Source organism: Anneissia japonica, unplaced genomic scaffold, assembly GCF_011630105.1.
Source record: "Anneissia japonica isolate Jap-2015-1 unplaced genomic scaffold, ASM1163010v1 scaffold287984_len174378_cov152, whole genome shotgun sequence".
Classification (NCBI taxonomy): Eukaryota; Metazoa; Echinodermata; class Crinoidea; order Comatulida; family Comatulidae; genus Anneissia; species Anneissia japonica.
In genome coordinates this window covers 141,672-164,554 of record NW_022749600.1, presented here as the reverse complement: position 1 = coordinate 164,554, position 22,883 = coordinate 141,672, and the positions used below count along the sequence as shown (strand labels likewise).

At 34.2% G+C, this 22,883-nt stretch overlaps 1 protein-coding gene across 1 annotated transcript in view; it reads right to left on the bottom strand.

Annotated features, from left to right (window-relative positions):
* Window positions 1–22,883, bottom strand: part of LOC117121118 (low-density lipoprotein receptor-related protein 5-like) — a 54,267-nt gene that overhangs the window by 2,302 nt on the left and 29,082 nt on the right. Inside the window, exons 5-12 of the mRNA XM_033266219.1 lie at window positions 16,787–16,952; window positions 16,558–16,671; window positions 15,966–16,238; window positions 14,837–14,987; window positions 12,525–12,642; window positions 11,900–12,053; window positions 2,333–2,398; window positions 456–552 (exon numbers count right to left, since the gene is read on the bottom strand). Coding sequence (XP_033122110.1) covers window positions 456–552; window positions 2,333–2,398; window positions 11,900–12,053; window positions 12,525–12,642; window positions 14,837–14,987; window positions 15,966–16,238; window positions 16,558–16,671; window positions 16,787–16,952 — 1,139 coding nt within the window. The remainder of the gene's footprint in view (window positions 1–455; window positions 553–2,332; window positions 2,399–11,899; window positions 12,054–12,524; window positions 12,643–14,836; window positions 14,988–15,965; window positions 16,239–16,557; window positions 16,672–16,786; window positions 16,953–22,883) is intronic.

Below are 22,883 nucleotides of genomic sequence, written 5' to 3'. Positions count from 1 at the left end.
TGTGGCTACAGACAATTTTTGAAGGAAATAATGGCTCCGTCGGGTTCTATTTTCTATAGTGTACTATATATATACTTCTTACTATTAATTCTTACTATTACTGTCATCGTCATTATCATTATCATTATTGCGGCTTGAAGCAATTGTTTAAGGAAATAATGACGCCTTCGGCTTCCATTTCCTATAGTGTACCCGAAACCTGACGATAATTACATGTTATTATTCTTGTCGTCGTCATTATTATTATTATTATTATTATTAAAATTAATATCATCGTCGTCGTCTTTGTTATTATTATTCATATTATGAATAATATTATTACTGTTTCTTGTCTATTTCTATTGTTATTGTTATTACTAATAGTATTGCTATTATCATTATTAACATAGGTATGTGATCGTAAGTGATTCTATGAAGACGGACACTAAATATATAATTGAAAAATAAAAATTTACCTTTTATGCCTTTTACCCAGCAAGGTAATTACAACCACCACAACAATTAAGGCAAAAGCCCCTGAGGCACAACCGATGATAAGAGTAAATTTACTTCCTAAAAGATTAAATTCAGGAAAACAAAAACTACATTGCCTTTAAATATTCGAAAAGCTTCATCTAGTTTGCTTATTTCCTACGCTTCTCCAAAAGGAGAGGTTAAGGGCATTACTATAGTGTGTGTATGAGTGTGTTCGCCTGTGTGTGGTGTGTGTCCTTCCGAGTGCATAAAAAAAACTATTTTTTTATGCGCCCGGACGCATTTTTTACGACTACTAGACCGATTTCCTTATAAGTCATATATTCACTTGTTTGATTCGGAACTACTTCATATGTTGACACACTGAAAATCTTACATGTATCTCGGTCCTTGGTGCTGATCGAAAGTAAGTTGCAGATCTTGGAGTGTTATTTTTTTTCCAGTCGCAACAGACAGAGCCACTGAAGCGCTTCATTCGACCGAGTCGAATCGACCGCGTTCTTCCAGCGGATTGTCCGTTTCTCAAATTCTGGCCGGCGGAATAGAAGCGGTCAGGAAGGCGTGCGAACTAGCCCGATTGATGTGCTAGCCACGAGAGACCTATGATTATAGGCCTCTTGGTTGTGGTTAAATATGACGTAGTGTATATTGTGGTTGTTGTAGTCACTATTAAAGAAGGAATAGGCAGTTATTGTTTATTTTTTAATGTTTTAATTACAAACGAACACAATAACAACTTTGTCCAACAGAAGGATTAATATTAGACGTCCATTATATATGGGAATCGAACCCGGGACCTTTAACTTGTACGGCTAACGTCTTACCAACTAGACCATGTAGGCTTTCGTTGGTTGTTTCGATCCGGTAGCTACTGCGAGTATTTCAACATTCTCAACGCGTACCCATAGCAATTCGAATAACACTAGTCCGCACAATATAAGGTCTGAATAGATACACCCTCTACTGTGCAATTTGCAATAAATATATATAAAGTTGAAACGTTAATAAAGAGGGGGAAAATAGGTGCCCCACCTCAATTTGATCCTGGGAACTTCTGCTATCTATGTAGATGCCTTTAAAAAACTGGGCTAAAAGTATCTTGTCGGAGATTGTGTCTTTCGTCACCTTCGATCTTTGTTATTTGCCATGCATCAAAGTCTAGTGCTGTCTAACTACGCGTGCACATGATTGTGAAAAATTAGATACTTTGATCTGATTTTAATTTTCCCAACAATGCCTCATTGGCCCAATTGGTTAAGGCAACACACACACACACATACATGTGAAGGAGCTACAACCGATGACATTGAAAAAATACTTTACAAGTGGTGACATAGTTAATCTTCCTTTTTTTCATGTTAAAAATGTATGTAATGCTATATCTGTGAGTAAGCAAGGGATGTTTAGCAACAGCCCTAACACTGAGTAGACCATTGCATAACTGAGTACGAGTATGTCACAAGATACCGCTGCTTATTTTTACAACACACAACGTGTGTCTATGAACTTGAAAAAATTCATAACTAACGGTGACTTTTGAGGAAAAGCTCAGATATTACACCAGGTGGTATATAGAGGGAGCTCTCTGTTTAAAGCTATTTTGAGAACTGGCGACGTCATCGCTTGCGAGTATGTCATCTCTAAACAGGTGTGTCTTCACAGGTGTGTCATCGGTTAGTATGGGTTCACAGGAGCACACACACACACATATATACCATATACATACATAAATATATGTATTATATATATATAAATATATATATATATATATATATATATATATACGGTATGTATTGTATTTTCAAATCCTTATAATGTTTCAGATTATTATATTTAAAATCATATTTAAATCGCTTACCTGTGGTTTGCACAATCCTTCGTGTCGTCAAAGGTGACGTAGTGGTTATTTCTGGTGTTGTAGTTACTATACAACAAAGAATATGTAGTTGAACGATTATGTTTTAATACTATAAACGAACAGAATGAAGACAATTTTGTTAAACAAAAAACTAACATTAAACATCCATTATCAGAAGAACCCGAGTAACGACTTGCTTATAAAACATACTATAATATTGCAGCAATAATATGGGCATGGTTTGTACCTATAAGGTACCGGAAATATAAAGCTTCAATGAATATTGTTTGAAGGATTGCGAGGCGAAATAAAAACATATATTAATGCTTGTGGTGCAGCACGTAGATAGTTCTAAAAAGAGCTTCAGGGGCGCCCCCACCCCTTCGCCCCCCCCCTTTTTTTGGACATCTCTGGATCCGCTCCTGAAAGAACCGTTGTTGTTGATTGAGAATATCTCGACGTTTAGATTGAGTTGCTTCAATCGTCTTCAGGAGAATAATATCTGCAGAAATTCAAAAACAGTGAAATACTTATGTGTTTTTGGGTAGTGAGACTGATTGGTGGAAACAGGTTTGTACCTATAAGGTACCGGAAATATAAAGCTTCAATGAATATTGTTTGAAGGATTGCGAGGCGAAATAAAAACATATATTAATGCTTGTGGTGCAGCACGTAGATAGTTCTAAAAAGAGCTTCAGGGGCGCCCCCACCCCTTCGCCCCCCCCCTTTTTTTGGACATCTCTGGATCCGCTCCTGAAAGAACCGTTGTTGTTGATTGAGAATATCTCGACGTTTAGATTGAGTTGCTTCAATCGTCTTCAGGAGAATAATATCTGCAGAAATTCAAAAACAGTGAAATACTTATGTGTTTTTGAGTAGTGAGACTGATTGGTGGAAAACTAAACAATAACTGAGACTATGTGTGAAAAAGCTAATACAAAAGCCAAAATTCTCTGTCTGTGCAAAATGGTGGGGCGTTGCTAGAAAGCCAAGACAGTGGCATTTTTCTAGTTGATGAAAAGGAAAGCCAAAAACTATGGCATGGTTTCCAGTGTGGCCGGAAAAAATTGTTGCATTGGTTTAGGTCCGATTAAACATGGACAACCTAATAATCTGATCACAAACTGATATCTTGATGCACCGTACTGTATCGTGTTTGTGAGTTTCTATAGCTTCAAGGGTTCGTCTCAAATGTCAAGATGGTACAGTAGCTATTAGTTCAGATTAATCGCAACATACGCGATGTTGTAATTTGTGGGAGTGCATGATAGATAACTTTTGTTGTTTCGCTCTCCTAGCATGGCCTTGGTGTCCCATATGCCTTGTACGGAGATCACGTTCTGTTTCATTGAAACCTTTTAGGTGCACTATGAAACACTTTAATATCACCTTGTTGTAGAATGCATTGAATACGATGTGAAAGCTGTCCCAAATATGGAACTTTTTAAGATTTTACTTTCTCGCCGTAGACTCTGATATCTACGGCATTTATTAATGGCCACTGGCCCAAAGTATAAACAAACCATATTTAAAAGGTGGAAAAATCAGTTAACATACATCTTTCTTTTTAAAGAAGCATATATAATACATTTTGCAACATTTTTTAATAATGATAATGATGTGAATTTCCTTGTTAGCCCCTGTCACACTGTAGCCTATAGAGTCAAAGTATGCCGACGTTTATCAAAATATTGGTTAAAGCCCATGTCACACTGTAGCGTATAGAACCAACGTATGCCGACGTTTACCAAAATATTGGTTTACGTTCGGGTAAGTTGACATTCGTTCGTGACACGTTCCTAATACGTTTGGCATACGTTGTATTCGTTAGCTGTTCGTTTGTGGTACGCTGAGGTACGCTGGGGTCGATTTTGATTTGTGGACATTTTCAACGTATGACAACGACGTTCTGCCTAATACGCTTTGTATACGGTGAGCATTCGTTGTTTGAACGTTTTGCACGTTGGGTTTACGTTTTCTGTTCGTCCTTTGTTCGTCCAAATACCTCCAGTCCATCTGAAACTTTGCCATAGCGAATGAATAACGTATACACAGCATTTGTCTAACTAATGAGTAACGAATGGCCAGCGAACATTCAGCGTATACCGACCTACATCAACGTTCACAAGGCGTCCATAAAAGATAAAAGCTTAATTTTGAAAGAACATGTATAAAAATATGAAAGAATCATTTTTTCCAAAAACCCTTGTACAAAAGGTAAACTAAAAGAAAATGTAACTCATCTCCAGTTGCCTTATATGAAAATACTTTGCATAATCGAACTCAATCGTTTTTTTTTTACTTCAATGTCATAAGCTCCTAAACGAAATTGTGTAAAAGGTCTTTACAATATGAGTATTATTTTATAAACTTTGAAAAATCTGGATAGTCTTTACTGAATTTCTGTTGTTTTATGTCACATAATTGTTTGTTGACATTTTGAATAATATGAATTATTTAGTTGTAACTGAACATGATTAAACAACAAATAAATAACGACCCTGAGTTTTGGGAGTTATTTATTATTTTTTTTGTGACAAATTCTGGATTTCAAGAGGGTCATGTATATCTTGCTGCAAAACACACTGGAAGTTCATTATGACCATCTACAGTCACATTTTTGTCAATTCTAACCAAAGCAAGGTTAATCCATCGTCTTAGTAGGAGGACAAGTCTTTTTCATGCAATACTCGAACGTTCGATGTTGGTCTAAATGTACCATTATGCGAACCTTTTTAACTTAGGATAGTTCGGTAAAATCTAATGAATTATTGATAATCATCCTGATAGAACATATTTTCCGCATGACCTATTTGCAAGTCTGTACCAGCCTCATTTTGTCGCAAGGACCTGTGCTCGATTTTGGTAGAACAACACACGACGTACCATTCACCTTTTACGGCCCTGGGATTCAGGCTTTGTATTGGCCATGTATTTGAACCAATAAAAGAATAAAACAAGTGATTGATAGTAGATTCTGGAGTTTAATTTACATTTACTGTCAGTCTGAAAATACACAATATTGTTTTAGTTGTTCTATTGAAATGCGCTATTTTCATGTCTACGTCAGCCTGAGTGATCAGTTGCTCCATTTCGCGATTCAACCGCTGTGTGGGCCTTCTTATGCTTCTTCCATTCTAGTACAGACTACCTGCAGTGGCGTAACTAGGTTGTGAGGGGCCCTGGCTCAAGGGTACAGTCGGGACCCTTCGCGCATGCAAATTTACTATGTCAACTAAAATCTGCACCACAGACGTATTGCTTTTGGAGTAAGGCTCCTTCCGATTTCTACAATATTTTGACAATAATTAATTCTGGATTATTAGATTTTTAATTTTTAGATGGTCTGAGAGAGCATCTTTGAAGAGCCGCCTATTTGTTGGACTGACCATCATAATTAAGCATTTCTACTTCTCAAGACCAAAAGAAAACGCACATTTGCTATATTTATTAAATTGATGTTTTTATTAGAATAATCAATGAATACTGTCAACAATTATTTTACATATTGGTTCTATTTACTTAAGCTAAATAAAATTAAATGGATCATACCGGTACCTCATTTCATAAAGTATGTATGACTGTGATTATGTTAAACGCTTAGCCGACAAACATCTTTAAATAATCATTCACTTATAAACAAATGCAAGAGTAAAATTTGAAAATCCAAACGTTTGTAGGATGAAAAGAATAAACAAAAATTCAAACAATATCCATCCAAATCTTGATTGTAAAAATGTTAGCGATTATTTAATATATAGGAACAGACATTTCAAACACAATTAAAAAAGACAACACAATAGAAAACCCAAAATTGTAATTACACACTTAATTTTACAACACTTGTAACTGGTAATATTGAAAAAATAAAATGGAATGCTTATTTAAAAATTGTAACATTGATGTTCATAGTTTCGATACTAGGCTATAAACTTCACTTGCATCATGCTATATCGCGATATCTCTATGTTCCATTATAACTAAATTATTAATGAATGGTATGGTTCTAAACAACTGGAAAGTCTCAATGACTAACCCCATATACAAAGGTAAAGCTCTAACAACTACAGATCAATCTCAGTGGTATGCCACATAGCAAAATTGTTGAAAAGGAAGTCCAAGATCAAATGATTACATATCTCAACGAAAATGACCTTATAGCACAATCAAACCGGTTTTGGGAAACGCATGAAAAAAATATATAGTCAAAAGACTGCAAAAACGGTCAGCAAGAATTATATAAACACCATTTTCATTACAAACACTGTTGTGGCAAAAACATAATTTGGCAGCTACAAGCCATGTTCTCACGATCACTCCTATCCGATGCAAGTTAATGAGAAATCCAGTCAAGGTCGCATCAAATTTTATCGTATGTCTATCCGAGAGTTTTAGCGGATAGTTATAGCGATTATACACCGATATAAAAAAGTTGAAGATGACGTTTTAATGAAACGAAGACGACAAACTAGAAATTACATTAGGCTAGGCCTGCTTTGAATTGGGCATCTTCACTTGGTAGAGCATTTCGAAAAGCGAACAGTTTTTTTTTTCTCAAATACCCTAAGCCTACCTATTTTAATAGGTAAAACATTTAGGAGATTTTCGGCAGCATTTATAACCCGAGCCTTTAAATGTATTATGCGAATACGAACGTTTTGTTCGTTGTTCTTCCAATTGGTTCTTCTTGCTAGAATGTGTGAATTGCAGTGGCTTAAGTTAAGGCTAATGTATTAGCTGTAATTTCAAAATCAAGTACGTATGCAGTATCTCACCGGCGTTCACCATATCTCGTTCAGCCCCATATCATTGGACACAGCGAACGCGGTATTTTGCGGATTTCCCACAAAAAAGACATAAAAATGTATATTAAGTTTACAACGAACGGTAATAATATAAATTTGTCCTGAAATTATTTAGATTACTTTTGACAATTATGAAGTTAAAAACAACTCAAAAAGGTAATTTTAATGATGCTTTGGTTGATATGAACCAACTAGGCCTAGTAGAATTGCCTCGAAAACGAGACTGTGGTCAAGCTACAGGTGTTATTGCAATCAACATGTGGCAAGTCAATTAACAGAAAGTCCTGTCGGATGAGAGCCTTGCAAATGCGGTCATTTTCGGTGTTAGCTTGCGGGGTGAGGCACTCGTTTTCTATCAGGTGATCCCGTTCATACGGTCGGTGTCAGCCTCATAACAAGCGCTTGTTCGAACTACGATATCACGGTCGGAACAAGGCTACATTCATGTTTATGCACAGATGCTATATGACATTCCCCACCCCAAGACTTGCCACTATTGATTTTTTTGGAACATTGAAACCTAATCCCAAAAAAGGTATTATGGAACGCCATGCAAATAAGTAATATGAAACGCCATTGGTGCCAAATCGATTTATTCTTAAGCATTATTCACTAATTAAGACAAAGTTTAGGGACTGGAACCCGACTATTTTTAACAATTTTAAATTAATAATGTGCAGTATTACATAAAGATAAATACTATCAATCCAGATTTTTATTTTTAGCTAATAGTGTACACTGGGTGGGTCTACGGTTTATAATCCTTGTCTTGGAAGACTTGCTTCACCCTATAGCATAGGAGCATGCATTTGAATCGATGCAAAATTAAAGCAGGTGATTGCTTTGGTACATTGAAGTGATAGGCACACATTTGCAGTCAGCCTACAAATACAATACTAAATAGGCCTCAATAGGCCGGGGTTTAAAAACAGAAAATATAAAATATGTCAACTAGCAGATGATACTTCTCTGTTTTTAAAAAACAATGATAGTATTGTTAAAGCAATTGAGATAATTGAAAATTTCTCAAATGTTAGTGGAATAAAATTGAATAAAGAATAGTGTAATGGAATATGGATAGGACCATGGAAAGATTCGTGTCCTGAACAATCGCACAATCTTAAATGGAAGAATGTTCTAAAAATATTAGGTGTATATGACATGACAAAAACTTATGTTACCACATGAATTGGACAGAAAAAAAAAATAAATTAAAAACCTTGCTAAATAGATGAAAAAAGAGAAATCTCATTTTATTAGGCAAAATAATCATTGTAAAATCATTAGGTCTAAGTAATTTGGTATATAATGCAAGTGTGATAGATGTTCCAGAAAAAGTTTTTAAAGTCATTAACGGAATTGTTTTAACTCCTCCACAGAAAAGGTTAAACGTAAAACGCTAATTGGAAATATAAATGATGGTGGTTTGAAAGCACCTGATTTCTACACTCAATGTCTTGCACTCAAATTTCAATGGATAAAAAGGTTGTTATGTGGCGAAGATGGGTTATGGAAAGATATTCCAAAATATTATATGCAGAAATTTGCACCCCTGAAAGTCCTTATACATATTAATTGTCTGCAAATAAATGATAAGATACATTTTAAAAATACTCAAAAATTTTATGTTGATGTGCTTAAATCAATTGTACTAGAAAATAAAACCAACATTTCACAAATTGGAAATTTAGATGTTAATGAAATAAAGAAACAACTGCTATGGGGAAATGATGTCATTAGATTTAAGAACAAACCTTTGTTTATTAGTGAGTGGATTAATTCCAATATAAGTTGTGTGGGTGATATATGTGAAGGTAATAGATTAAAATCACCAACTATGTTAAAAGCAGCTCTTATAAATCAAAGAAACTGGATTATACAGGTAAAACAGGTTTTAAATGCAATACCAAAACCATGGACCAATATATAGTAAGATAAACAAGAAGCATTCAATTATAAACGAAACCAATAAGTTGTTAAAGGTTAATTCCAAAACATGTTATACTAAACAAATACAACAAATATTTTGTGAACCAACTTCCCAGAAGCAATGGGAGAATATCTTTCAAGGTAAACATTTTGACTGGGATTTAATATGGAGTAATAAGGTCTTCAGAATAAAAGGAACAAGACTAGCAGAAATGAATTTTAAGTTATTACATAGAATCTTACCAAATGATAAGAGGTTGGTTGTATGGAACACAAAACAAGAATGTTATTGTTATTTATATAAAAAAGATGAAAATTAAAAGCATGTGTTTTATGAGTGTGGGATAGTGTAGTTAACATAATTAACAAACTGGAAAAACAGAATGTAAAAATGCTTTCGTATATTGATATTATATTTTGAGTTAAGAATGTAAAAAGCAATGAATAAATCACATTAGCCTGTTATGTGGTTAAAAGCAGAAGGAAAAATAAAAAATGATAATTTAACACGTTGGCTGCCAGCGACGAGTATACTCGCCCACAGGGTGTTGCTGTATACTCGTCAAAAACGGGGGAACATTCTAGCGTTTATAACTTATTTATTATACAATGTAGGACCACAGACTCAACGGCTGGTAGTTCGGGGAAGATACACCTAGACGATAACATACAAATGACATATGTATGTTTGTTGTGTTATGTTGCCGGTAGTACACTCGAGCGGTAAGACTCAATCATTGTTGCTGTTTAATGCGTATACTTTGTGTATGGTTTGTTTATGTTATAGCTTTGAAATAATAAGCAGACAGAAACTAACAATCTCATTTTCACTTATGGTGGCACTAAAAAGGGCCGTTTGTTTTAAATATTTTCAGGATTTTTGATGACGTCATCGTCAATACAAGGCCGAGGGTTCGTATTATCGTTTTACCTAGCTCTTTATGGTGGAGTATTGTAATTGGTCTCTCGATTGTAAACCATTTGAACATTTTGAACTTTTGATAGCATTCACATTGGAACATCCTGCAGCTTGTGTATCATTTACATCAGATATGTATTACTCACAACTATTTCGTTCTAACTCTGTGGACATTTTTGGAACTAGAGAAGAGGGTGCAGGGTTAACCGTGTCTGATCATATAATATCTTCCTTTTTATTCTTGTCATTCTCTTTTCTTTCAATTTTCTTTTTCTTTTCTTTTCTCCTTCTTTCTCTTTCCCTCCCTCTCGCTCTCTCTTTCTTCCTCTTCTTACTCAGCCCGGTACACTCCGTCAATGGGGTGGAGGCAGTCTTCCCCCTGCTCCCCCCGCCTGTTACGCCACTGCTTTCCCCTTACTCCCCCACTCCCACGCCCTGATTTATACGCTGGTGCCGCCACTGTATAAAACAAAATAAACACGTTGCATAAAATAAATATATCACCTTGTTTATGTTTTTGCTTTAGAAACATGAATATAAAACAGACTTTATGTTATTGTTATCCATTATTTTGTTTTTTGGTGAAACTTTAAATAATTTATCCCACTTCCTGCTGTAAAGTGCACAGAGGTATTGTACATTATGCGCTACATAAATTGACAATTATTATTTTGTAGAATGAAGGCTCTAATCCTGCGTATAGTAATTGCGTGTAAAGTACTCATCAAACACCATTGTGCTCACTGGACCCTTTGTTGAATGCCCATCGCATTTTGACTATAATATATAAACTAAAAGAGCCACACTTGGGCGGATGCAGGATTTGACGGTAGGAGTGCATAAGAGTCCACACCACCTAGGCCCCAAGATGGTTGGGGTGAGTTGTGAACAATTTGAGAATATATATATCAGGATAAAATAATGCTAAATATTGTTGCTAACAATGTTCGTTGTGGTGAAGAAAGACAAACATGTGTAAGAGTGGCACCAGGATTTGCCAAACAAGGTCCGATGTCCCCGACGGAGAGGGTGATGCCTTCGATGGGAGTGTAAATAGGCTTGGGTCGGCGGCGCTATAATATTATTCGGCTATGTTCACACACACACGGCGTAAGACTGGCGTGGCTTACGCCAGGCGTAAGCTAATCCCCGGATTAAAATTCCAAAGTGTTCACACAAACGGCGTTCGTTAAACTAGCAGTAGTATAGGCCTATGTGGAGTGGATTAGTTTTCAGTTTTAAATAATGTACGTGTTAACAGCAGTAAAATTAACAGTGCATCATGAAAACTATTAAATGTGTGAATTGTTCGAAGTGAACTTAGGCCTATATGATTATTGTATTTTAAATGAACAATTTTACTTTTGATTTTTCAGCTAGCATTGTTGATGTTGCATGTTTTAATAGACAGTCTAAATTGTTAAAATATCTTACAAAACACAATCAATAAATCATATACATTATAACTAATTAAAATGCAATAAAAATTTATAGAGAGCACAGAAAAGAGACCAAAGTAACTAATATATTGCAATCGTGATTGGTCAATCTCTTTAAATGAGGTCAAATCATTCAAGCATCACTGGCGTTAGCTCAGTGGCGTTAGCTAATCTGGGGTCTGCAGGTAGCGTTAATAACGCCAAGGACGTGGCGTAGTGAGTGGCTTTAACAACGCCACTGCCTAGTTCACACACAAAGGCGTACGCTACGCCAAGCTTAAGCCAGCCTTACGCCGTGTGTGTGAACATAGCCTTAAGGGGTTTCAAAGGATTAGTACTGTGAATCCTTTTATTTTTGCCTTTTAATTTCTAGTATGATTAAATTAGACACTGCATTTTTTTTCTCTCGAACGAATTGTGTTGTGTGAATCTTTTTGAATTGTATACTTTTTATGTGATACAAATACCAACATACGTGTAGCTATAGGTTGAGCTGATTCATCAAAGGTTTCAATGGCATAGACTGTAGTATTCACATTTATACGACCTTCATGACTACCAGAGACCTTGTGTATTGCTTCAATAAATCCCGACTGTCGCTCGTACGATCCAGCTAATATAATGAAGTCCTAGAAAGAGGCATGTGCAAACAATACTTATTATTATTATCATTATCATTATTTTTTATCGCCGTCTACATTAACGTTTTCATTATCAATACCGCCACTGTCTTCATTATCATCATCGTTGTCATCATCACCATCATCATCGTCATCTTCATGATGATCATTGTTATCCCAGTATATCGTCAGAAAGAATGTGCAAAAGAATTAACCTATCAAGTATCATAATCATCATCATTATTATCATTTTCATTATTATCATTACTACTACTATTATAAGGATTATATTGTTTTATTATTATCATTATAATTACATAAAATGTACATATCGCATTTGTAATGATGCCAAAATATGATGACAGAAGTAAATATATGGAATACGTGTTTGAACCTGTACACTCTGTCGCTTTCCTAAGTTGAAAATAGCAAAAAGAAAGAATACAAATTATAATAATCAACAAAGTCTCAATCATTTACCTGATAAAGAGTGATGTCTTTAGCCGGACTGATACTTGAGCCAATAACGTCAACATTTTCGATACCATCATAGTCAATAGTATATATAAGTGTACTATCTTCACCAACAATATAAATCCTTTAGGAAAAAAGCAAAGGAAAGAGTACGCTATGTATTTCACTTAACTTACGTATTTTAAATTTAATACATTATTTTCTCACACTAAAAAATCTAAGAATTGAAATGTTTCAAATGTAGGCAGTTTTAAAAGATATTAGCAATAGGAACCAGGGAATATGGGAATTTTTACTCCTCTGATACTATGGTTCTGTAACTGTTGATAGTCGGTGGCTGAGCGAATTGCCAATAAAAACGATCCTCTGCATCCTCGCACTGCGTTCCCCATTAAATCGTGTGGGCCTCTCCTCTAAAACCTTTGGTGTAGAGTATGTTATTTATTTATTTATTTATTTATTTATTCTGGTTTATTCACATCGAAATATATTTCGTGGCAACACAAAGGCTGAATTGAGAAATATCAACAAAATTCGACATAAAAAACAATTATAAACTAATTAAAACGATTGCACTCAACAACAAATGAAAATATTTAAAAAAACAAATTGGCTAAATTTGAATTACATATCTAAAATTTTCAGGTTAACAACATCAATAAAAATTAATAAGGCCTAAATTTGATATTACACTAGAATTAATTAAAATTTTATTTACAATTGTTTAAATCAGATAATACACTAGAATTAAATAAATAAAAAAAAAAAAAACAAGTCAACAGCATCCCAATAAAAATTAATAAGGCACTAAATTTGATATTACACTGGAATTAACATTGTATTTACAATTATTTAAATTAGATAATACACTAAAATTAATTAAAAGGAATTGAAAACAGCGCGAAACAATGCTGATTCGGAACTCAAAGGAAACTGAAAACGTTCATCCTGATATCAATCGTAATCAAAATGCATTAACTAAAAAAAAATAATTTATTACAATGTTTTGTTAATGTTAGATGGCTTATACTCTGTTTAAAAAATATAGGCCTAGGCCAGGTATTTAGTCTAAAGAAATACGTTCGTATTTAATACCATGGTATTACAATAAAAATAATAAATAAAAAAGAGGTACATTTTTTTACTAATACACCTTGCTATCAAGGTTGTCATATACTTACAATTCAGTTCACACTCTAAATTGTGTCCACTACTTATCGTTAGTATAATTGTCAAGTGCGCAGAAGAAATAAATTGGAAATTTGATATAATCAGCTGGTCAATTACTTAAACGTTTTAACTAATTACATTTAACTTACTCCATTCTTCAAGTTGTTACTAGGGACACTACAAATATTACGGTTTTACTTCGCTGCGCCCGTGCGGTAAATTTCCATTCAGTTGCCGGTCAACAATTTCAAAATCAAAAAGTAACGTAGATACACTGTTTAAAATATTTACATGTCCTAGTACAAACATTACAGACATTTTGCAGTTGATGGGATTTTTTTAAACCAATAGTTCCTTTCAGTTGCCGGTGGACATGAGTCAATTTCCTTTGAGTTCCGTTCATTTCCTTTCAGTTGCTCAAAATCGACATGAGTTTAGTTCCTATCAGTTGCGTTCAGCTCAGCTCTTTCAGTTGCGCAGAGCGCTCAAGTCGACGAGTTGAGTTGAGTTCCTTTCAGTTTCGTGTCGACCTGAGCCCGCCTTAACGTTGTACGATTTACGATTGATGGTAGAGATTTTTTACATTTACGTTTTCATAATAATATATTCATGATAAATCTTGCACTCTAAAATCAATACAAGCACATAAGGCGTCAATTTCATACTTCAATAGTAAACAATCTAAAAGCAATAGTCCAGTAATCACAAATAAAATTATTAAGAGTACAGTAAAGCTGAAATACTTTTGAAAATAGTTAAAAAGTATTCTGAAATAATTACACCTTTGATACTACTGAGCTAAAAATGTCCTTAACAATTTTCTGGCCATACCTTGTTCCGTACCACCTATTTTGGCCTAAAAAACAAATTATCCAGTTTTTAACAACTATTAGGCAGAATTTATTGTTAAAATTAAAAATAAGAGTTTTTTCATTCTTAGGAAAAAATACATCTTTAATTATAAAATCGTTGAAACAAAAATTATTACATCATGTCGAAAATAAGACATATAATATAATAACGTTATAATGAGTAGGATTAGGCCTTGATAAGCAAAATGGACCCTTTACATACAGTAACACAAATATATTTTCAATAAAGAAGCCTATAACTCGAGAAAGATTGGTTATGCTAAATAATAAAATTACCTTGCATTTGGGTCTACTGCTATAGCCCTAGGCCTAATGACGTTAAAAAACCGTGTTGATTGAGCTATTCCGTCATACGATGAAACCATTAGGAGATTTTTTAGATAGTCAACCCAGTAAACGTTAAGCGAAATCCAGTCAACAGCCATACCTAGTGTGTAAACAATATTTAAACTTGATTGTAATCACACCTTAACACTGCGTATACATTTAGATATATAATAAAATATAAACTATAGTGTATTGGGTTTTAAGATATCGAAGGCTCTAGCGATAACTTATAGTTTCCCTTATTCATTTTTTTCAGTGTAATTTATCTGTTCTCTGCTTTTTCTCTCCCTTTTTGGCGATGAAAATAATGAACTTTTGGAGGCGTATATGGTAGTTGCTATTGTTACACCAGTCATAAACAAATTCTTATAGATGTTATTACAATAACATCTAATCAGGTTTAGAAGAATGGTGCAAACAATAGCAACTGCCTACTATTATTGTCTTATATTTTATGTGATGAGATTGTATCAATTGATCAGCTTTGGGTCGATGGACCATCCTCACAAAATACTGTTGAAATAAATAAATAAATGAATCAATGAAAATATTTTCTTCTGTTTTGTGCTAGGCCTATGGTCATCGCAGTTAATTGTTATACTTTCTTTGCACTGATTTATGTATGTCAGACGTAAAGCATGAATATTAATATCCTCAAAAATTGAGGTTGTGTGAAAAGCTTTATCGTTATATATTATATTATCACAATATAGGACGTGATTTGAGCCAACACTTGTGTAAAGAACGCAAGACGGTCACGGAAGTGTGAATTTGTTTAATTATGTTTGTGTATTACGATCAAAGCTCACTAATTTTCAAAAAAATGTAATATATATTGATGTACCAAGCCAGACGTTTGCCAACGATGAATTCAATAATAATTGAGGTTGTTTTCACTGATTCAAATCCGTAGGTACTTGCTATATCCTGCTATAATTCCAAGTTGTTAAGTATCAACTATTAATGAAAACGTATAAGCACTTTTGACCAAAATAAGAAGAAATATTTTCTTTTTCACTTTTTACATTTTTCCTTTGTATACTGTAATGTTAATATGATAATAAACACAAATATTTACCATCAACCCGACCGCCAGTGTAAGTGTGAATTATTCTCGGATATGTGCCTTTTTCAATTCTTATAACAGATATTGATTTTGTCGTATCTTCCGCAAAAAACAACAAATTACTGTATATGTCAACTGTCACAGCTGTAATTATTTTTTTACGTAAGACGCGCTTAATAAATTGTTGTTTATCGTCCAAAGAGCTATGAATTACATTCGGGTAAAACATTGAAATGGCGTCCGTGCTACCTATTATGCAGCCCGGTGGGTACCATTTCGTGGAATCTGAAAAGAAATAATAAAACACGCTAGTTAAAAAGGAACATTTTCATAAACCAAAAGCAAAGTAAGACAGTTCGAAATTGCGAGCCGTCCTAAACATATGAGTGGTACAATAAGGACCAGTTCTTAATTCTTATAGTTTTTGAAAATATTGGAGAACAATAAAATTTATCTTTAATTTGAAAAGTTTAATTTTAATTAATGACATCAGGTTCACCAAATGTTTACCGTCGGTACAAAAGAGGTGCGAGTTTTGTAACTATTTTCAAAATATCTTCGGGCTATAGATGTTTTCAATAATAAATAAGTAAGATACACAAACCAATACTGCATGTTCCATTTGGAAATAAAACATAGTTATCTTTACAGATACATTCGTGTTTTCCGTTGTCGGCTGATACACAAAGGTGGCTACATGTATGTAAATTACACGGTACTGGAAGAGAACAGACATATGTTGAATGCTATTAAATATTATAACAGTATAACAATTGCTTATTCAATGGAGGAATTAGTTCTCCATGCTTATTCTAAGACGAACAATTACTTACACGTTTTTGGCTTTGGTTGGATGTTGGGACCGTTGACGTATACATCTAAAAGACGAATTTCGCTACTAAAGGTATGTTGGAACACTACTCTACTAGGATTAGACTTGTCGTAGTAACGAATAATATGTTTCATCGTAGGGTTAACAACACTCACAAATATGTTATCCTATGGAGAGATAATATATGTTACTAAAATGAGAGAGTAAACAATTTTCTAATTGCTATTATTATCTGACGATGACTACTTTGAAGCATAGGTTTAAAAAAAATTGTCAGTGTTAAAATTCAAGCGTACATAACACTGTGTTATGTACATGGATAGGATATATTTTTATTATCACCAACATGACGGTATATTATAATGCAGTATATTGTAAACGTTTTGCTGTAATACAATAATGGTACTTTTCATTTAATGACGTGTAGGCCTATAACATATTTTGTTCCATCTGATCAATATACTATTTCATTCTTTTTTATACAACATAATTGTACACAAAAAAGTAAACATATATTGTAGGAAAATTATTGGGATTCAAACAAGGCAGGAAATTAATTCTTACACATAATGACGCGCTTTAGAACAACAATTAACAGAAAAACAGCATTTAAATGGTAGTAGAAGGAACATTATTCTAAATATTTACAGTTGTTCTATAAATGGTCAACTGTGGTATTCCATACCGTATTGCATGGCTGCATATCAGAGGGCTGTATTTCATTATACTTTGTAAGATTTTTATTTGAGATGACTGAAGTTGTGCACTGACTGAATTTCTTGGCGACCATCCATAAGCACCATTTCGCCTGTGGCAGGGCAAACGTGTATCCAATAATTTAGCTTGTGAGATGACCGTGACTCCTTGGAGATTCTACATAATCATTTTGTTGTGTCACTTTTTTCGCATTTTTTGTTCGATTTATTTGTTTGTGCTTTTACTTTACGATGTGAAGCATTATAGAACAGATAGTATGCAACACAATGCATAATTTCTTCAATGTTATATTGTTATTGTTATTATTTATTGAATCAACTATCGGAAACTAGGGGAAAATATTTACATATCTAAGGGTGTATTATTATTATTGTTATTATTATTATTATTATTAGAGTTGCAGGAGTTTCCTATGTAGAAGAAACATTTTCTTAATTAAAAAAATAATATCTATGGCCAGATTACAAAGGTCAGAAATCAAAACAAACATTTTCGTAATTTCATATACAATATTTTCAGTTAATGTACATAGATACATATTCTGGTATTTCAGAGACAATAATCAAGTCTCTTAGTTTGGGAAGAAGTCAAAGGTCAAAAATATCAATTTTGTTAACTAAAACACATTTACAGAAACCTGTACGGTATGTTCTGATATAGAAATACACAAAAATTCTTTATTTTGTCAAAAACAAATTCAGATACATAAAATTAACAGACAAGAACTAAAACTGACAAAGAAGGAACCCTAAAAAAATAGAGCCAAAGTTATGCCAGTTACCTAAGCTTAAAGGTCGGAAATGTCATTTTCAATCACCTTTAGACAATATGTTGCATTAGAATAAATATATACACGTATGTTCCAAGCAATTTGGGACCAAACGTAGATCTTTTGACCAACGGTTATTGAGATATGGATATGTTACAGGGCCCTTAATGACAAAGGTCAGAAATGACATTTCCTGCCACTTGTAGTCAATGCATTAAATCAGTGCCAATAGAGTACGACAGTCGTGTGGTCACGACGTCAGGTGGCGCTCTCTGTTGTCAACAGACGTTGGTTAATGTTCATCACGCCTGAATGTTTTCATTGGATTTCTGGAATAGGCATTTTAAAATCTAATATTTTACCATCAAAATGTACTAAAACACAAAAGCTCGCATTATATTATTATCGAACACACATTTAATCATCAATTAAAATTTACAAAGAAAAAGTAAGATATAACACCTTAATAATTACGTAAGAATTTGGGATCAATGGTGTGTCAGTGAAGAAAATGGCGTCCGGTTGAACCCTTTTAGCAACGATAGCAACGGAGTAGCATCCCATGGTATCGTGACGAACACTGCAGCACTCTATAGAAACATGCATGTTCTGAAAAAAGTGGGACCAAACTTACGTCTCTATGACCAACGGTTTTGACATAGGAAAGTTGTAATGGCTTTACGAAAAGTGATCAACCGGACGAATACACTCGAACTTCCCTATTATGTACATAAAAAACGGCCCTGCAATCACGATGGCACAGTCTACGCTGCAGTAAGTACAATCTTTTATCCCTATTTCTGACACCGTTTGTAATCATGTCAACAGCTAATATTCCTTACTATCAGATCGTCAAGCCTATTTATAAACGATGATGAGATTAAAAAAAGGCGAAGACTACCTAAATGAAGAAGTTATCTACTTCGCCCCTAAGGAGGTCATAAATTGTGGTTATCTAAAAGGCCTTCAGAAAGTTAAACAATTTTGGTGTGTATCACGTGAATATTGATCACAGAAAAATGTCACAGAGCAAACAATTTTTAACTATTAGTGTATGTTTTTCTATATGCCCAAAAGTATGAATGTTGTTGAATTAAACGCACGACATCCAGCTAACAATACAACGTATTACAACAAAATACAACAACAAGAAAACATGACAATTATAAAATTGTATTTACTCACAACGCATTAGTTATCTCACACACTTGCAAGCACTCATGCGTTTTTTCTGAATATGCACTCAAATAGATATACTGTATCCGTATGTAAAAATCAGGGTCCGTCGCTCGGGATTCTATTTTACAATAGACAGAGTAAAAGATCGGAAAATAAAGTATTAAAGATATAAATTTATCAAACCAGCCGACCGTTAGATTGGGCTTGGCCCATACGATTTTCGATCTCTGGAATAACTATCGCTTCGCAAGTATAAAATGCAGTACAGGTACTCCCGGAAGTCCTGGATGACCTTATTTATGAGAAATGTTTGCATATAACCTCAATTAAACTAATGTATGTGTTTATAAAAGAAGCCGACGATGAATAGGTGTATATTGTTTATAACATCAAACAAAATGATTCTATGACAATAGAGTATTATGGAATGTTGTTAAGGTCAAAACTCCAAACAAGCATATTTTATTGACATTTTCACTTAAGGCATATATGCATATTCTGGCAATTAGGACGACAATCAAATCACTACAACCAGCAATGTTAAAGACTTATATCCCATTTAATCATTTGTCTCAATATACACATACATTTCAAACAAAACATCAACCAAAACGATTCTATGACAGTACAGTATTATGGAATGTTGATAAGGTAAAAAATTCAAACAAGCATATTTTGTTGACAACATTTTCACTTAAGGCAAATAAATGCATATTCTGGCAATTAGGACGACAATCAAATAACTACAACCAGCAATGTTAGAGACTTATATCCCATTTAATCATTTGTCTGAATATACACATACATTTCATGAATTTAAAAAGTGCATTTTGGAAATCCAATTTGGTTTACTTGCAACTCTTCTATTGGCTATCCCTCGAATTCGATGATGATTGTCTATGTTCCGGTAGTTTGTTGGTGAACTCTTAGGTGACTTATCCCGGCCTTAGAAGTTTGGCATTAAGGGCTGGTAGTTCCTGCAGGCAGAACGATATTTGGTCGCAGCTGCCTCTATTTTCCATTCCTTCTCTTCTCATTCAGCTCTGCACATCTGTTGATTTCAAAGGATGTTGTTCCTTCTCAAGTAATGGTTCGCCAAAAGATTCTCTCTGTGGCATTGATCTCCCAATTGTTGCCATCAATGTTACATTTTTTTTTTCAAATTTGCATTTAAGGTGTCTTTAGTTATTTTCTTTTGTCCGCCTAACTTACACTTGCCTTCCTTAAGTTGGGAATAGAAGATTCCATCATCCAACTCCATATTAGTTAGGATTTTTTTTTTAAATGAAGGCTTCGATGCTCGTTTTTACTTCATTCAGGACACTGTCATTTGTTTTTCTGTCCTCCCAGCTGATTTTTAGGATGCTAAAATTGAATGCTAACACGACTGAATTTCACATTATCTTATCCAATTTTCTTGTCCCTAAACTGGAATTGAAAATTGGTTCTACAATAAATTAATCTTTGTCAACTGTTAACCGTTTTGGTGTTGTTTTTGATGAGCACAGAACTTTCAGCGAGCATATTGGCTCTGTGTGTCAGACTGCCAATTTTCACATCCGTAACAAATGCAGAATTCGTAAATACCTTAATCCAAATTGTTCCGAGATAAAAATTGAATTGATCGATAAAAAACTTCCAGCTAGACTATTGCCATTCTCTTTTGTTTAATCTTCCTAAATTCTTCTATAAAACGCCATTAAATGATTCAAAATCACGCTGCCCATGTACACTTTAACTCCAAAATGTTTCCACAATACCTCTGTACTTAAATATCTTCAATGGCTGCCCTTTAAACAGCACATTATCTTTTAAATACTTCTAATACTAACGTTGAAAGCACTTATTCTGAGTGTACCATTTACTCGCTACTTGACTACTCGCGGCACCGCATTTAACCTTTTCATAAGCCTGCCGTGGCAAGTCTGAACCGCCGTGCCCAAAATTATGTAGTTTCTACGCATGTGCTAGACTTTTGCGTCGTCATAAATACGATAGAATTTGTGAAAAAGGAATTTAATCGTCCGAGCGAGGAGTTTTCGATTTTTACAAACTTATAGAACGTTCTATAAACTATGCGAAAACCGATATTGTCGTGATATTTTACAACAGGAAATATAAAGTTTAAAATAAATAATTAAAAACTTCAGAAGCAGTGGCGTATTAACGCCTATGCGCTCTCATGTGGCGGTCCGCAGGGCCCCCAAATACTTGGGGACCCAAAGGAGCCGTACCCATAGGTTCCTTGATCTAGTACCTTGGCCAAAAAGGACTTTGTTGATAAAAATCACCATAATGTGTCTTTAAAATCGACTGTAGGGCATATATCATATTATAACGATTAAAGATACAGGACCCGTTGGCCCGACGGGGCCCCCTTTTGGCCAAGGACCCTACCCAATTCCTAAAAAAAATAAATAAATAAAATAAAAACGGAGATAAAAAGAAAATTATATTCACAATTTAAAGTTTGTGAGTGCCATTTAAGGCCATCTAGACGTGTCATAATAATACATTTTCTTATCTCAGCCCCACAAGGGCAACAGCATAATGTGTGTCTGAAATCGACTGTAGAAGGCATATCATATTATATCCAATGGCGGAATAAAGAGTTGGGGGGGGGGATTGCTGCCGGTCTGGAGCTGCCGGCCCGAGGCCCACTAAATTTGTCAACTTATTTTTTAACTTAAGATAAAAAGAAAGTCATATTCACAATTTTATGTCTGTGAAGTGCCATTTTCGACCATCTAAAGGTGCCATATTCATAAATTTGCTTACCTTAGCCCAACCATGGTGGGTCTGAGGTGGTATAGACCCTACAAATGTGAAAGTCCCTCCCTGGCTTTAAATTTCTAGATCCATATTATTTCATTTATTCGTTGTTAAAAACATTTAGAACAACAATGCTCATATAAAATACCACGATGGAATTGGTAAGGGGACCCAAAAAGGGCCCCCCACTTTCAGAAATACACAGGCCCCCGACCCCATCGTTACGCCACTGTTCAGAAGATTGCGACTGAGGAAAAGCACTTAGTGGTTTATCTTTGGTTGATGATCTTTGACCGCTTGGATTCTGCAATAATATGAGATTTTCAAGTCGAGTCAGTCGAGATGGCCCGAGTGGATTGTTATGCAAATGTTTCGTATGGAAAACAAATCACAACCCGTATATTGACCAGTCTAAATTGCAACATTTGACTTCAAATAATTAAACTACTACTAATTTACCTTAAAAATATGTACTGTACATAATATTTCATTAACTGTTTACATACTTTAAAACTAGTCTGTCATGTAAATATTTCATGTATATATTGATCAGCACTGTTAATAATATCTTTTATAGAATACTTTATAAAAACATAAAAAAGTTAGTTATTGAATATATAAAATCTTAATGTATATGTTAAACCTTATATATTAAGGTATT